The sequence below is a fragment of the Fundulus heteroclitus genome, chromosome 23, assembly GCF_011125445.2.
Source record: "Fundulus heteroclitus isolate FHET01 chromosome 23, MU-UCD_Fhet_4.1, whole genome shotgun sequence".
NCBI classification, from domain to species: domain Eukaryota; kingdom Metazoa; phylum Chordata; class Actinopteri; order Cyprinodontiformes; family Fundulidae; genus Fundulus; species Fundulus heteroclitus.
In genome coordinates this window covers 1,936,935-1,955,131 of record NC_046383.1, presented here as the reverse complement: position 1 = coordinate 1,955,131, position 18,197 = coordinate 1,936,935, and the positions used below count along the sequence as shown (strand labels likewise).

Sequence of the window (18,197 nt, the reverse complement as noted above, 5' to 3'; positions counted from 1 at the left end):
GTGAGTACTTTGTTGATCATACATCCTCTAAATCAGTAAACCTTCCCTTCAGCCATTAACTGGACAGAGACCCACATTTCTGTCGCAGGGAGCAGGATAATCTCCATAATACACATTAGACACCATCTAGCTGCTTGGGAGGCATGGCAGAAATAAATCAGCCTATTCTGTCCTAAAACCATTAGCATCTAGTGGACTTCTGACGGGAACTGTGTACTTTGGTCCGGCAAAGTGCAGCAGAGAGGAGGATGTGTGATGCTATGGGGCGGTCTTTCTTGGGGAATCTTGTCGGGGTGAATGGCGTCGTGGACTCTTCGAAATGCTAAAGCTTTTAAATCTAGTAGCCTCTGGAAAGAAAACCCAAAAATAAGGTTCCTCAGGGGGACAATGGTGCAGCACATATGGGTAAATCAACCTTCTTGCATTTAATTAGATCTACAGATCTAATTAAATGCAAAAATATTTTTTTAAATTTTATAAAACTTTGTTTAGGAGGACTAAATGATGCCCTGTTGGCAAAAAGGTTTATAAAATAAAAAGTGGTTTACATAATTACATGGATTCCCCCCCTCCCCCACACCTCACCGAATAAACCTTAAATTTTCAGAAATCATGGTGTTGGAATTCAAATTCATTTAAGGCTTTTTACACATGTTTAACAGAGGTGCCGCTAAATGTGGCCAGCACCATGAATACATAAAGCAGGGCCCAGTTTGTGAAGCAGAGGACCCATGGGCCTGGAGACCCAAAGAGCAGCGAAATGGCCCGTTGTTTAGTGTGGATTAATCCACGGCTTTCCTGTAATAGTGGGTCAGAAAGCCAGAACGATCAACGAGTAAAGAGAAAATAAAAATGATACCACAGTATCAACTAGTTAATAAAAAAAAAATGCAGTGGGATAAAAATAACGTCTGGTTACTCAAAAATCTTTCCATACACAATTTGATCTTTTCCCGTACTTGTCCAGGTTTAGAAAACGATACCAAACTCTTCCTTTTCCACAGATTTCAACATTTGCTGGCACAGAAGCGTCACGCATCGAACGCTACATCCATTTTAGTTAGTTCATTACCCAGCGGCCTCTTCAGTTAATGTGCTATCCTTGGATCCCTTCAAACGATGGCGTCCGTAGTGTTTTTACAGCAAACAACAGCCGAGGCCAACAGAGGGGCCTCTGGTGTGAAACGGGGTAATTAGTCTGGAGGCTCGTCTGATACGGTCATTGTGGGACAATGCAATTAAGGAAGCACAGAAATGATTTATTATCTAGGATTTCCTTGTGATTATTCTCCCTTTTCCCTGTATCTGTTGCTTTTAGAGATGCACCAAAGTCAGCTAATCCTCCCTGGATCAGCTCCGAGTAGATTGGCTGGTAAAATTCTGAAAAATTAGTCGTTTTTATACTCTTTAAAGGCATCAAAACTGAGAACTTCTGCCTTTGGTCTATAAATCAAACAACAGCACGGTTGTACTAAGGCCAGGGACATTTCTACAAACCTGGGGCAAATTTATTTCCTGTTTTATGAGCTATAGTGTCTGAAAAAAAAAACAATGGAATCAGCAGGTCCCACCTTCAAAGAAAGCCAGAAATCAATACAAGTACAAGAATGAGCCACCGTGTCTGCACTGTTCCTCCATGATTGTAAAGTTTATTTCAGTAGTCCTTCATGGCAGTAAAAGACAACACTTAATAGGTTTGCAGTCCCAACATGCAGAACAATCATTGAACAAATGAACAGAATCGGACGTTAAAAAGAAAAAAAAAAAAAAGTTAAAGGTGCATTTTCTTTTTCCGTCGTTTGCAAAGTGATCAACACTCGAGGGAGATTCTGAGTAGCACAGTTAACACGTCGGAGAACAGTTTGCGTTATCCTGTCATGCAGCCCACGACCTTCACAGACGACGACGTTTTAAGTTCTCTGCGGAAAACGAAAAAGCGACGGTCCGAGCCTTCCACCGCCACCACCACCGCGGCGGCGGTGGCATCATCCACATTCGGCTGCTTTGGAAATGTCCAACAGCCAGTTCACTTTTTACGCCATTAACAAGCAGAAAACAAGAAAAGTATCCGAAAACACAAAAGAGCATTCCTGTAGAGCAGAGGTACATCGTAGGAAGTAAAACGAGTTACAAACATATACAGTCTTCAGAAATCAGAAACTAGACCATACCAGATATGAACCACTGGAAAGGTACATTGAGTGCATTGTGCAACACTTTGTGTAAAAGCGAGCTGAACACACACACACACACACACACACACACACACACACACAGACACACACAGTCACCCTGCACACAGACATTCCCCTAAACGGGCCATGCAGCAGCACACACATATAAATTAGAATTATACCTGAAGTCGTGCAGACGGACAACTGGAGCAAGCATCAACACACACACACACACTCATCCAGATCATAAACGCAACACGCCGGGACTCCCAGTCTCACGGAGGACGAACACATGCAGTCCACGCACCCACGCGTACGGCACATGCGCGAGCAGGCTATGAAGTGACAAGCACACACACACGCACAGTCGGAAATCCGATCTCCCATAGGGAGAAGAAAGCAATCACACGGACACGGATCAGTCAAACATAAAATCAAACCGAGCAGGAACAATAATATTCATATTAATAACAACGAGACGTTTAAAAAGCTCACTTTCCACGTCGGATCCATTCCACCCCGCCGAAAAAATGAAAAGTTACAGACGATTCGTTACAAAGCCAATCAATGCAAAAAGTCATAGATCTCCAATATAAAAATACAAATTCACAAAAGAACCACAGAGACAAAGTAGTTTTGATACCGTTGCGGAGTTTTCCTGGCTAATATTTCTCTCCCTTAAGCTAATGGCACTTATGTTTGAAGGGATAAAATGTCCATTTTTTTTTTTTTTGTGGGGGGGAGGGGGGGCACTACCACTACTGTGAGCTCGCCTTTAGGTCAACTCTGCAGGAGCAGATCCGTAGTTTTAAACACTGCAGGAGTGCAATACTGTGGAGTTCAGACAGTGGTTTTGTCTTTAGGTGTGTGTGTGTGAGCGAGAGAGAGCGAGCGAGAGAGAAAGAGAGAGAGAGTTTCAAAGTAGCACTAAATTATTCTTGGCAATCTTTTTCTTCTAAGAGGGAAAAGTTTCAGGTAGGCACCGCTGTGATCGTTGAGACAGGAGTGATGTGTGGAATGCGATTCTATGTCGAGAGCAGAGCTCCGGCTGTTAAAGAGAGAGGAGGAAACAGGACTACTGTCGGCCTCAAAAGACAAACTAAAAAGCCGAGGCGAGTTAAAAAACCGGGCGCTGCGTCTACATTGTTTAAAAAGCCGAAAACAAAAAGGAGCGAAACAGAGAAGAGAGCAGGGGACGAAAGGCATGAGCAGATGTAAGGCGCCGCGCGAGATGCTCACTTAAGTGCAAAAAGGAAACTTAAAACGTTACAAACATTTGCTCTGGAGTGGTCTGGAGAACATTTATCCTGCATTTGGTATAAAATTGTCCGAATTCACTAGTACTTGGACGATTGTATACGCGACTGCTCTTTGGCAATCTCTGACCAGTTGGGATCGCTCTTGTTGGTTTGTTTTCTACCTGCCTGCTAACAGTGTTTAGGAGTGCTTCAGGCTCGGTGCTGAAAAGCCGTCGTTCAACAGGAGGGAGGGGGTTCGCGGTTCCGTCGAGAACCGAGCGAGAACAGTGAGGAACTTCAGACCACAGGATGCCAAAAAAATGCACAGTGCTCATCGAGTCTGCCGGACACACAAACAAAGCTGATAGTGAACACGGTTTGTTTCCTTCTCTGTGTGTGAGTTTTTTCTTTTCTTCTTCGTTTTTTTTTTTTTTTTCTCCGCAATTTTTCCCCTCAGTCAATCTTTTTGTCCATAGCTTCCCTCCGGAGCTGGGAGTTTAGCCTCCCACCGGCGCCGCTGTCCGTTAAACGTCCCCCCGGCGGAGGCGGCAGCTCCGGCTCCAGACGGTCCGACTGGGAGCGGGAGGGGCGGCGGGCGGCTCACCACTCGGTCCTCTGTTTGGTGGTGTCGTACGCTCTGATGACCTCAGACTGAGACACCACGCCGTTCTCATCCTGAGAAAAGGCGTAGCCGTCTGCAAACGAAGAGACTCGATTACAGCAAACAGCAGAGAAAAGATTAAAGAAGATACAAAAAAATAATACATAAAACCTCTGGGGAATACTAGAGCTGGCTCAATATTAGTGCTGAATGCTTTGTTTAACTCACTACTCTGTTTTCAGTCAGAGCGCGATGTACCCACCGCTCTCTGTGAGGTTCAGCATCTTTGTCACTAATAACTACTGTTTAAATCATATGTTATAAACCCTAAGCCTTTTTTTTCCCCTCACTATTTAATAGGAAATCAGAATTAAACGTTCCTGTTTTAAGTCAGAATTACCTAAATGATTTCTATTTGCTGAAAGTTAGTTCATTTAGCATGGTTCAGATTCATTCCCTTAGTTTTTGATAAAACTGCCTTTAAGTTTTAATGACTTGTGTGAAATATTCTGGGGGTCCGTCCCACAATCTGCTGGACGTCTCAGCCCGTTCCTCCGGACAGAACGTGTAACCGAGTCAGACCAGAGCTTTATGATGGCCACTCCAACGCGGACTTTGCTGTCCTTTGTTGATGTCCTAACTAATTAAACTCTGTGTTTGGGGTCTTTGTCCATTTAGACGTCCCATCTGTGCTCAGGTTTTAAATTTCTGTTTTATTTCTTTGCTTTATTATTTCCACATAATGTTTTCTTCTCATGACGCCATCCATTTTTTTTTTCAAAAGCAACAGTCCCTCTTAAAGCAAAATGCCTCCAGGCATCTGGAAACTGCACACAAGGTTAGTAGAGATCCACATTCTACTTCCTGATATCTTGGCTTATTTATCTTTGATTATTTTCTCCATTATGGCACTCAAGGAAAACTGTTGCCTTAAAATACATTCACAGCAGATCCTCCAATTAACTAAATATTGTGTTACTCTCTTAGACGCTTAAAACGCATTGGTCAGACAAAAAGGCTACAAGTCTTTTGATATAACCTCAGATCTAATAAGCTTTCAAAGATTGTGTCCAAGCAGACCTTTGGAATTGACTTATTGTACAAATCGATACTGAAGTGACAAATGCAAATCAAGTAAATTGCTCTTTTGTCTAAGACAACTACAGGTCCTAAGGAACCTTTTGTTTTAAATTTAAAATACCTGAAAAAAAACATTTTTTAATGATTTTTCTGGATTACTGAGCAGCTGCAGGTTTTCAGTTTCTGAGTTTAATGATGTTAATATGTGGCGTTACCGTCGAGCAGATCCAGCCTAGCGGTTTTAGCCGTTCTTAGATCTTACATTAATCACAGAAGGAGACTTTTAAATTAAAATACAAAGAGGGTAGGGTAAGCACAGACACAATATTCCTACGTAACTTTTTCACTCAAAGGAGAAAAAAATGCTGGCAGTGTTATAATTAACTTTTGCTATAACGTTCGTATTTTAGTAGCCGTATTGGTTTAAATTATAAATATAGAAAAAATATACAATATATATCTTTCCTTTTGGTAAATGAACAGATGGGAAAACGTTCCCGAGGAAAACAAAAATCAACATTGCTTTTTGTTATAGGCACAACCCTAATGCTAGACAGGAGGAGTTCTGCTTTTCTTTTATAATTAAATAGATAATTAATTATACATTAAACATTTAGGTTAAAAGTAAATACCGTGAAAAACACACACGGCCTATCTGCACTGCGAAGCTGCTCTATCATCTACACCTTCACTCTCCTACAGAGTCTCACCTGACCTTTGACCCCTGACTCACCTTCAGGTGTCAAATGACTCGCTCAGTGCCCGGCGGCCAGCGGGCCAGTTCAAAGGAGCCCGCTGAGACGAGTGCAATGTGAGGGAATAACAGCGCAACATTTCATCATTTCATGGTTACGTGGCTCTACTGAGCTCAGCTCAGGACACACTGAGGCACACGGCAAGGAGGAGCTACAAGGAGCTACAAGGAGGAGAGACAGGTGGTGTCTACCCAGCAGCTATGGAGGGGCTGAGGCCTACGGGGTGGGGGGGATGAGGTGTGAATAATGAACCAAAAAGGTATCACACAACAACGATTTCATCCCCACCTATGGGACAAACGAAACAAAAACAAGCTGATCAGACCAAAAAAAAAAAAACACACTCACTAAAGAACAGAGAAACACACAAAACAGAAATAAAAATAAATTCCATGCTTAAGATGATATTGGATAGTTTGACAGCTAAGACTGAACTTAAAAAAAATAAATATAAAAGTACTTCATTCGGATTGATTTCAATCAATCTGGTCTGGGAACAGACGTCTCTCTGTTATGAAGCGAGATCTCTCTCAATAATAGATCATGATCAGCGCTTATTAATAAAAACAGAAAAGCTTAAGTTATGGAGTCTGCTGCTCTGTGATTTAGGTCCAGTCCTGGGAGAATAAGCAGAAGTTGAGCTGAATACATATCAGCAGGGAACAGCGTGGCAAGGCAGGGCTGAGAAGCCTGATGGGAGAATATGCAGCATCCGTCAGGCTGTCTGAAGTGGCTAACTTGAATATTAAGCAATCGTTTAGCTTTTTTGTCCGGGCGGAGACAGATTCTTTCATTGAAAGTCAAAAAATGTGGAGACTTTTCAAACAACCCAAAATAATAATAATAATAATAATAAAAAAATACGTTGTATCGGAAAACAAATTAAAAGCTTTGAGAAGTTTGCAGCTTTTTTCTTTATAAAAATAAATGTGATGAGTCCCAGTGGACACAGAGATGCAAAGGCTGCATAAAACGATAAAGGTATCCCCATGATAAAGGATAATGAGGAATACGCAGCCAACCAAGTAAGAGATGCACCAAGAAACTGCTTGGTGACCTCGACTAGCCTTGACCTGGTCTCTTCAGAAACATTTCACATATCCTCTGATTAGGGATGACGAGCCCAGTCTCTATATATCACAGCTCATACTGCTGTAGAAAATGTTGGCACACTTACTTACTCAACGGGGAAATCGACCCAGAGACTGACTTATACCGTTAGCAATGCTTAACCTTTACAGTTTGACCAGATTTTGTCAAACAAAATGTATATCTCGTGATATAAGGCGAACGTCTAGGTTAGGATTTGTGCACAATTTGAGCTAAATTTTGTTTGAGGAGTCAGGGAGATATGCTGCAAGTCATATCTTCTTCTTTTTTATTTTGAGGCCCTAACAGCCTTTATTTGACAGCTGCTAGACAGGAAACGGGCGAAGGGAGAAGGGGAATGACCTGCGGCAAAGTCCTCTGGGTTGGGACTCGAACCAACGACAACCGGAGCCGGGGACCGAGGCCTCCGTTCATGGCTCGCCTTTTTCAGCCCCTGCACCACGCTGTGCCCTGCTGTGATACATATCTATGGGTTTCATTGATTGATCCCTTTATCTGGAGAATTTTATTGTTTTTTTTTAATAATCCAGGGAAAGAAAGCGCTGTGATTTTAAGCCGTTTTGGGGAAAGGATCGTTTTATTTTACTATAAACCAGTTACTGTTAAAATGGCTAAATGGACCCCTACTTAGAGCATCTCCTCATTTATCATATATCTGCCATGAGAAATAAGAGTAGAGGACGTCACAATCATGAGATGGCAAAAATGCAACAAAAAATAAAGGTAAATGGTGACAAACTGTCTGGAGGTTACTAGCTGCTGAGGTGGGGTTTGTTGATCCTCCACGCTTCTCATTGGGGGGGTTCTCTGTTGTCTTGCTGAACACTTACGGAAACATCCTGAGCAACAAAGTACAAAGAAAGCAAAGAGAAGAGAGACTTACGGAGCAGGTTCTGCTGCATGGAGTCGGAGCGGTACAGACTGACCGTGCTCTTCTTGAAGACGTTCTTCAGGAGCTGGGCCCTCTCCGTCAAACTGCACACAGCAGAAACACCGCCAGCGTTAGCAGCCGCCACTTTACGACCCGTAAATCACGGCTTTCCGAGCAGCTCCAGAGCGCCTTAGACCTACCGACCGCTCTACCTGCTGGTTCGAACATCATGCAGGGGAGACTACACCGTGGAGGCCCGAGAGGAAGGGCCAAACGAGAGCGTGGGGAAGAATGCGAAACAGCGGGGCGGCCGGGAGGAATTCGTGTGCATGTGAGGGACAAGACATGTCTGCGTATTGGAAGAAAATCCTTCATGTGTTTGTATGTGTTATGTGTGTGTATGTGTGTGTGTGTGTGTGTGTGTGTGTGTGTGCTCCAGCAGCCTGCTGGCTCTTGGACAGCAGCCAGTCAGGAGGATCGCTTTCAGCCTGCAGCAGATCTCACACTGATGTGCTCCGTGTTGATGCGAGCAGCAGACCTCAGGCCCCAGGGAGCAGAGGAGACCTGCCTCGGCTATTACACTGTAATACTGCATGGCTTTAATTAGGCCAAGGGCTCTCGCTCTGAAATCCGGCATTCCGTATTTTGATGGGGGGGAAAAAAAAACAAAAAACAACAACCCACCATTATGACATGATTACTGATATTACAGTCAGACTCCTGCAATTTAGCAGCAATTTTGAGATTTCTTTCCTCCACGCAGGGCCGTTGTTTGGCAGAGTTAGCTGTGAGCGTTCGTGACATTTTCGTGACAAAAACATGATTCTTCCTCCTAATTGGCTTTGGAAAAGATGATTCATATTTCGTTAAAAGGCCGACAGCTAAACATTCGACTGTGCAGGTCCTGATAAGGTCAGGGGAGAGATCACGCCATGGGACGGCTCAAATCTATCATTTAATCACAGCGCTAGTCATGGAAGTTAATACATTTCAACAAAAGATGAGAAAAACTACTTTTCAGGACAATTAGCTTTTTCCAATCGCAGATATAGGTACTACAAAATCATTTATATCCATTGGATGTATGAGACGTTTTGTTTAAACGGGGCAGGAAATGGTAGATGTGCCGGATCGAAGTTTGGATTCTTGTGAAACAGTTCAACCTTTTCCAAGAAAATGTTACATGTGGAAGATGTGATCTCTAATCGGTGTTTCGGTTTCATTTATAATCAGAATTACAACTACTTTTTCTTGTCCAAAGATTGTTGCCATAATGCATTTTCTAGGCTCAGTCTTTTTTAGACAGGTATGTATTGCTGTGTTGTTTGGTACAAAGGCAGAAAATGAGTAGGTGAAGCTAATATCTAAAGCACTCCATACCAAAGTAATAAATAATGCAAAATCTGCATTATGAAAAAAACTTTTGTGGTGGGAGTGGTGGACGTATGGCAAACTAAAATGTAATTTAATAGTACAACAGCAACACCATCCAGTATTTGTTCTGCATCTTTCATAATAGGTGACATTTTTGCCCAATAGTCTGCGGTTTGCCATAAATACTTTGATATTGATAAACAACACTAAACATTCACAACCAAAAACAAACAGCAGCACTACATTTATGCAGACTTGCGGTTTCTATTTTAACCTCGCAGCAGGCGAGGGAACGATCCATTCAGCGTGCTGCTGTGTATACGAGGTGAAACGCAGCAGGTTCGCCTTCTCTCTCCCTCTTTAGCGGATAGTCTGTTTGCATTTCCTACTTCAAGCAAACCACATGTGGGTTCGCAGATTCAGGCGGATCAGAGCTCACCTGTTTGGCCTGCAGCAGATTTTACACGAGCTTTCACACCTTCTCCAAACAGAGGCGGACTATCCAGAAAAACAAACGTTGATGGCCTGTTTCTTATTTTCACTTCGCGAGAAGCTCTTTGGTAATTCTGTACAGTGCTATTTTCACGAACTGAACACCAAGTGAACAAAAAAACTAATGTTTTGTTGTACTTTCAAAGAGAGGAGGATCCATGATCCATTGTTTAACATATACTCTTGTAAGAACCTGTGTAGGTCAACCTGGATGAAAATCACAAATATTTTTCAATATAAAAAAAAAATACGGTTTAGAGGAAGTAAAAAGAAGCTCAGCAGTTGACATTGGTTCCTTCTTGCTATAGTATCATCTCAAAAACCGAGTAATGTTTTGAACCGTGACGTAAACGTGCAGAAAATAGCTTTCTTTTCCCACTATTTCCGGCTACTCTGTTTGCCATTTCTGAGACTACTTGATAGCTGGAGAGAACAAGAGGCACACTGTGAATGTAAACAACGAGCAATCAGGCTCGCTATTTAACAAATGAGACGTTTAGTCATCCACCGTGCACACGCCTCCTTAGGTCAGTGAAAACATGCAGATTGAAATCAAGGAGTGAGCACAGGAGTAGTGGTGTGTTTCTGTACCTCTTTCCATGCACTACTGCTCCAGGGTCCTTAGATAACGCCTCCAGCTCCTGCACCTCATCCACCAGGGTCTTGAAACACACCTTCTTCACACTGCAAAGTAAAAAATCGTGTCAGGATCATACAGGATGCGGCGTTTAGAGACTGGCAATTTAAAAAAGGATGACATGGAAACAAAAGCTCCTAGACTGTCAAATCTTTCTGGAAAGGCTGAATCTGGTGATGGATGGAGCAGAGATCTCCCGCTGAGCTTTCCCACCATGGAAACACTAGAGTTCCTGGGAAGTTTGCTCAAAAAGTGGGAAAAAAAAAAACAAAAAACCCAAAAAACAAAAACAGGAATTTCTTCTGGCGATAGGAGAGATACTGAAGGAATTTCCTGTACTGCGCGCATGTGTGAGAGAGACTGGGGAGCGAGTGGAGCGGGGAGAAAACTCACACTTTGTAGGCCACGTCAAAGATCAGCGAAGTGACCGGGATGAAGAACAGGCCCATCCAGAAGACTCCTGAGCTGAACATCATTCTCGCCTGCAGGGCACACACACACACACACACACAAATCCACACATATTTAATCTCAGGTCACGGTGGGCGACGCAGAGTTCAACAGCAGGGGGGAGGGTGGGGGGGTCTTAAAGAGAAGAAACACCAGATAAACCTGAACAACAATCCCCATCCTCTGCTGTGTCTCACAGCAACCCCAAACAAACCACTATTGAGCGAAAATGGAGAATATGGGTTCGGATAACTTGCTCAAGGTGGTTTAATCGGCCATGACTAAAGGATGCCTTTGTTTAGTTTACATTTGGATCCCCCTAAACCTCTGTGCCCCTCAGGGAGCAGGAAGTACCTGCAGTGCATTAAGATAGTTGAATCTTTTTCAAAGAAAAACAGCTCTGCCATCTGTTGCGTGGAGCGCTTCCATCAATGTGGCAGGAATGCGACAGGAATGTTCTCTATCAGCCGCTAGTTTACTCAGCTTCAAAAAATTTTTCCCCCGTGTGCAGGTGTAAATCAGCTTTTTTAAAATTAGAAATTATTTTAGAAATCAAACAATTAAAACGCCTTCAAAAGATATTCATATCATTCGTTTTTGTCACGTTACAATATCAAACTTCGATGTATTTCATTGAGCTTTTTGCTTCGTCAAAGACCAACACAAAGGACAGCTTAAAGCGTGAAGTGGAAGGAAAACGATAACCTGATGTTCAAAATGTTTTACAAATAAAACCTGGAAAGTGTGGCGTGCATATTTATATGTAGCCCCATTTACTTTAATCCTCCTCAATAAAACCCAACACAACCAGAAACCAATTGTCTTGAGGAGGGGTTACCTACTTTTGAAAAGCTACAATAGAAAGCATTTTCTGTCCCAGCACAACAGCGTGGTATGGGAGCTGCACAGTGCAGGAGAGGAAGGATTTAGGACGGGTGGTGAGGACAGTTCAGGGGATTATGGGATGCCGTCTCCAGGACCAAGACACGGTTTATGCAGGCAGAGTCCAGAGAAGGACCAAAGGTATCGCCACTGATCCCATCCAACCGGGCTATGCAGCGTTTGTCCCACTTCCAACATGTAAACGCTTCAGAAACGTCAACTCAAAAACTAATAGACTCAAAAACAGCTTCTTTCCAAAAGCTGTGAGGGCTATCGCCCCCTGCTGAGAAGTTTGCGGTCTATTACATGTTACAGACACACTACTGGTAATTTGTATTTGTACTCTAGTTTCCCGGGGAATACCTGATTGGACATCCATGCAGACTACACAGTTCTGTAAAACGCAGGTTTAAAATTACTGCACAGTATTTACTGAGTGCATGGGTGCGTCATCGAGGGAGCGTTGTGGTGACCAATTCATTCAGCAACACAGCAATTCATATAATTGGCAAAGAGACTTTTCAGACTCGTTTACAAGCCTTATCAGACCATAAAGGCTATTTGCAGGCTTCAAGCTTCCCAGGAAGCCTGTTGGTCAGTGCAATCAACTGATTTCATTAAAAATAAACAAACAGTGGAAAGATTATGTCTTGTTGTGTCTGTGTGTCATATGTAATCTGTGTGCACCCTGAGCAGGTGTCCATCTCATCAAAAATGTCTTGATACTGATAAATAAAGTCCACCTGTGTGTATTTGGTTTATTCTTAGCAGAAACATAGCTGTTCTGCATCATGGTTCCTCTAAAGGGGCTGCAGACTGACACAACAGGAAGCCGTGGACTCTGCAGTTCTGGACCTTATGGCGGAGTGGCAAGAAGAAGGCCATTGTTGAAAGGAAATGTTGTTTTTTTTTACCATAAAGCCAAGCAAGTGCCACATACAGCGTGTAAACAGATTGTCTGGTCAGATGAGATTAAAATTGAGCGAGAAAATGGTATGAGTGGTGAAAAACCAACACGAGCGTTCACTTTGAACTCAGCCTCCCCATGGTGGTGGATGCACTATGCGAGGTAGACACTCTGGACCGGGAAGCTGGCAAGAGTTGACAGGAAGACGGTTGTTCTTGGACAAAGACTAACCTTCGAGCAGGACAACTCTATGAGAGAGGTTCAGATCAAAGCTAATTAACGTGTTAGAAGGACCGAGTCGAAGTAGAGACCTAAATCCATTTAAGAGTCCGTGGCGAGACTTGAGAATTGACGTTCACGGACGATTTCTATCCAGCCTGACTGAGTTTGGGTTAGTTGTTCTAATTTAGTGGGTAAAATTCTCTAGAACTGCACCCAGAGGGGTTTAACATCATTTTGACTCGCAGGGAATAAATACAAATGTACCCTTCACCTGTTACTTGTATTTGTAAAAAAATAAAGAGAAAATATTAAAAAAAATTAAAATGTGTCATTTTTCCCTTAGCTTCACTACTTTGTGTTGGTCCATCACGTAAAGTCTCAATGAAACACATCAGCGGTTGTAGTTGTCATGTGACAAAACATCAGAAAGTTCAAAATGGTAATAAAACTCTTGCATATAATGGAATTTCTCGCCACTGTTTCCAGACCTAACCCCCTCCTAAAAGGCTCTCAAGGGCCACCCTTGAGATAAAGGTACTTTATCATTTAAAAACTAGTTAAAATATATTTAATATGACTTATGGGTTTTAGTGTCAGAGAGGTTGTGGATCGCCATGGTGGAGGCTCAAAACTTCAAGCCTGCCCTATTTTCTTTGGCCCACCGTACCGAAACTATCTGTCACTGCGTGCCTGAGTTACAACTCGTGCTCCTTGCGTTGCAACGTGCCGCTTGTTCGAACTGTCACTTGACAGTGGCTTTCCTGAAACGTGACGGCGCGACCCGCGGGATGCACGCACACACGGATCAGTGTCAAAACTACCAAAGCACTCAGGTTAGCCCAAATTGCCCAATCTGTTTGCCATTACCTGCAAACTGACTTTGATGTCTGACATAACAGAAGGAGAGGAAGCGCCCTCCCACCCTAAACGTCAGGAAATCAAAAATGGCTTTTTTTCCCCTACAGGAATGAATAAAGGTCTTTCTGTGAGACCCACAGAGGCCAAAAACGTGCGAGGGAAAATTGCGTTCAAGCAGCAGATATTTTCAAATCAGTGTTGAAACTGTGCAGCCCCCATGGGAACATTTAGCAATGTTTTTATATTTTTTATTTTAAGTTTTTTTTATTTGGGGGATGGGGGGGGATTTTAATTATTTTCATTTTCATTAAGCTTATTAAACATTTTCAAGGCGCCGTTTGAACTGTCTGCAGGGCCTTTTCAAAATAAACCTGGAGTGTATACTTGGACACATCATAGCCAAGCAGAATGAAAAACAAATTAAGTCGTTCACCAGTTCAGTATTTATTTATGCAGCTGTATCACTTAGCTACGACACAGACGTTAGCCCGAGACGTCACGCATCCAGTTAATGGGGTAACGGAATCAAAAGCCTGTAAAAGGTGCAACTGTGAAAGCGACGGCGGTGGAAACTTGGAAACGAAGTCGAGCTAACGGAGAGCATTTTTCATTTTGACGTCAGTTTTTAAAAACCCAAACAAATCGGCGGAGTTGCAAACAACAAATGTTTGTCTGCAGGCATCTGGAACAGCTCCGGGACTTTGAGCGGGTCCAGCGGTGTTGGTGGATGCGAGCATGTCTCATACCACCGGGCCCCTGGGAGCTGGAGGGGGTGAGAGAGGTCCAGGGTGCATGGCTGTATTTTTAGGACAAACTAATAAACTTGTCTGGCTGGACAGACAGTAGTGTCCTCTGGCAGGGAGGGGGGGGGGGGGGGGTTTTGACAGACTATGAACCCCTCCTTATGACCATAGAAAGACACAGACCCACACAGAGTTCAATCCCCCCCCCCCCCAATGCCACATGTCAAAGTGTCTTTGGCCAAAACGCTGAACCCTGCGTCGCCTGCTGGTTTGTAGGTGCATGTCTGCTTGTGAGGGTGGGTGAATGTGACTCATCGTGTGAAAGCGCTACGATTGGTTGGAAAGATCACAAAAACGCTGTAGCATGAAACCCTTTCCTGGTCACGGACTCAAATGTGCGATATGAATAATTTAAGGTTAGATCCAGGCTTAGACTTCAGCATGCAAAAAAACAACAAAAAAAAAACACGTCTAAAACATGTTAGAAAAGCACAAATCAATCAAGTAGAGGTTGGAATATGTTAAATAATATGTATATGAGATGCAGCTGATTGCAGTGGGACGTTCCTTATTGACTTTGTGCCAGTTTGTACCCAATGTGAGGTTTCAAACGAGAACCTAAAAATAAACAAATCTACATTGCATTCACAATCTACTGTAAGGACATGTTATAGAGAGCTGTAAAAGACTCAGGACACCCCATTGGATGCTCAGTTCTTCATTAGGAGATGCTCACATGTTGATGTTTAATCTTATTTAAAAAAAATTTATGGAAAAGAAATTTAAAACAAAGAAACAAACTGTTTTACTCGTTAAACAGGAATAATGACACCCCACCCTCTACCAGCCGATCTTGCCCACTTTGGCTGGAATAACTTCAGCAACATGCGTCTTGTAGAGTCTACCAGGCAATCTGAGAAACGTTTGCTCCACTTCTCCCTTTCGTGTGTGAGATGTTTGGGAGGTTCCTCACATATACAGGCTGCTTCAAGTCACCTCACATCCTCTCTGAGATCACGATCTGTGACATTTCAGGGCCCGGTTCTGCTCCAGCTTCATTTACAGCATTTTAAAATGTGCTTTTTTTTTTTTTACCGGTGCATCCCATTTTCCTTCAGAAGCCACTCAGACATGAGATAATTCACGGTGGACTTTATGATGGTGCGTCAGCCATGTCCTGCTGCAGCAAAGCCTTACCAAAGCATGGCGCTTTACAGGTTGTGTGAGGTTCATCTCCTGCATTGCTGTATTTGATTTAGGCAAAACACTGTTCTGGTGTTCAGATGATTCAGTTTCACACTCGTCCTGGCTTTTATCTATGATCTCTGTGGTAAATTTCAGTCTGACCTTCACGTTTTGTCTTAGAGCGCAAAGGTTTCCTGTTTGGACGCCTCCCATCAAAGTTAAACCTGTGCGGTCTCGTTCTGACAGGACAGCCGTGTAGTCTTAAGTCAACAAGGAGAGCATGAGAATACTATAAATAAATTCTTGTGATTGTAGTGTGAACTTAGCAATAGTCTAGAATGTACTCCACTTGTAGACTATTTTCCAGGCAGTAGAATGGCTGATTTCAAAATCTCTTAGGACCCCATTACATCTCTTAGCAGACTCATTAGCTGCTACAGCCCTTGTGATCTCATCATGGAGTTCACTCTTGCGTCAATAATCAGGAGCACACCAAACTAACTGAGGTTTAAACAGAGCAAAGCTCCTTCAAAATGCCCGTGTAATGACGTTTTGATCATGTGCACCTGGCGATACGCCTATGTGCACATTTAGCCATTTTAGGTGAGAATTTTATGAAATCGCTTGTCATTTAGTTTTTCTGAAAAAACACCTGTAGAAAATATGTCTGCAAAAATTCCCTGTTATCCAGGTCATGGCGGTTATGGCAACCACAAAAACAGGCTTCCTTGCCCCAAAGATGGCTTCCCCGAGCAGCTACAGCAGGATTCGGCAGTGCACTTGCACCTCAAGGGCAGAGGACACACCTTTGACGTCAATTATGATCAGATTTGGGACAGCGAGGACAGACGGTTTCAAAGTGAAGGAAGCCATTTTTGTCAAAATAGAAAAGCCAACGCTGAACAGACGGAGAGGATTGCGGTTTCAGCTTCCAAGAACCTACAACCCCGTCTTGAAACTCATTCCAAAGAAATTACATGAGCGGTCTCATCTTGAATCAGGAGGCCAAGTAAACAACTCACAGCAAAGGATAGCCTCCAACGACCCAGACTCCTGGACAGGTGTGGACATTTTTTTTATTTTATTTTTTTAAACCGAGCCAAAGTCTGGTTTCTTCTGATTTGAACCTGTTTGTAGTAAACTGTCTTTAACCACTCCATGACTGAATGTAAATACATCATCGGCGGTGCGTCTATGTGCTTCACCCAGATTGTACGAGTTGTTCCACAAATCTTGTGTTGTGGTGCTCATCAATCAGTAGCCGGGGGAGAAAAAAAATGTAAGATAAACAACTGAAAAGTCACAGGCTCAGGGGTCTTGAGGAAGAACAGTGAAGATTTTGAAATACCGCGAGGAGAAAGTTAGCAAGTGATGAAAAGATTTAAATAGGTTCATTCTAGTCTGAACAAAGACGAAAGAGATTTCTCAACGTCTAACATTACACACAAAAACATGCCACCAGACTTTGAACAGCCTTTGCAAACAGACTTCGCAATTAATCAAAGGCGTCATCTCTCCTCGTCTGTCGGCTGGTTAGAAATTTTTTTTTTGTGTAGAATAGTTCAGCCTGCTCCAAGAAAAATGAGCGAAGAGGGAAAATTTATTGCATCCACATTTATGACTCCTATACATGACAGACAACTGCATTCATCACCGTGGAAGTTGCTTTGCATCTTGCAAACACCAATTAAGCGAAAACCTAGCGGGACAAAAGATGGATAACCTGTCTGAGACAAGCGTCAGCCTTCTACAAGTGGGTTTTCTAAGTAGGCTTAAAAAAAAGAGCCATGGTTATGGAGAAATGGGAAGGGAAAAGTGAATAAAAACAGAAATGTTGATGTACTTTTAAAAGCAATTAACTAGATCAATGAATCATGCAAAACTCTGGCACCGTTCCTAATGCAAAGGTATGTTTAAGCAGCTTCAGACTGAAACAGAACATTGTTTTTTATATTCTTTGTAGCATATTGGATGATTGACATCTGTTTTGCTTCACTATAGCCTAATAGTCTTGATCACTTTGTCCTTTCCCACAAGTGAAATGAGCCAAGTCGCTACAGTGCCTGAGAAAAGTAGTCATAACCCTCAAGCTTTCAACATTTTCCCAACATTACAACCGCACACTTTGAGGTGTTTTATTGGGTTTTCTCATTGGAAAAAAACGAAAAGTATGGCATAATTCTAAAGTGACAAGAAAAGGAAATTTTACATTAAACAATCAAAGTGTGACTTTGTAGGATCAACTTACATTGCAGTAACAGATACAAGCCCTCTGGAGGATGTTTCAGCTTGGCTGAACTTGACAGAGGGCTTTAGCCGTTTTTCTTCGCAAAACAGCTCCATCTCAGTCAGAAGGAGCCGAGATGGAGCTGAGAACACAGAAAACTCCCATTAAGATTAAAGTCCACACAGATGGACCTCATTTGCTAACTGGGCGAAGACAGCTGGAGGCGCTGGATTTATTTAAGGGTTTCTGAGAAAATGGGGCTGAACAAAAATGAATTGCACTTTTCAGACTATTACCGTTTCCTTTCCACTTCCCAATTAGATGCCTAGTTTCTGTCGTTCTATAACATTAAATTGCTTTAAAATCTATTGACCTTAAACACAAAGGTAAA

At 42.7% G+C, this 18,197-nt stretch overlaps 1 protein-coding gene across 10 annotated transcripts in view; it reads right to left on the bottom strand.

Moving 5' to 3' along the window:
• Positions 1-1,622: 1,622 nt before the first annotated feature.
• Positions 1,623-18,197, bottom strand: part of atp8a1 (ATPase phospholipid transporting 8A1) — a 139,560-nt gene continuing 122,985 nt past the window's right edge. For 9 of the 10 annotated variants that reach the window (XM_036127396.1, XM_012879903.3, XM_036127392.1 and 6 more), the window contains 4 exons: positions 10,726-10,814; positions 10,287-10,379; positions 7,842-7,933; positions 1,623-4,107 (listed from right to left, as the gene is read on the bottom strand). In XM_036127396.1, the coding sequence (XP_035983289.1) occupies positions 4,013-4,107; positions 7,842-7,933; positions 10,287-10,379; positions 10,726-10,814 (369 nt within the window). In that variant the 3' untranslated portion in view covers positions 1,623-4,012. Of the gene's footprint in view, positions 4,108-5,826; positions 5,889-7,841; positions 7,934-10,286; positions 10,380-10,725; positions 10,815-18,197 lie in introns of all 10 variants that reach the window. The other variant, XM_036127397.1, reaches the window with a different exon arrangement.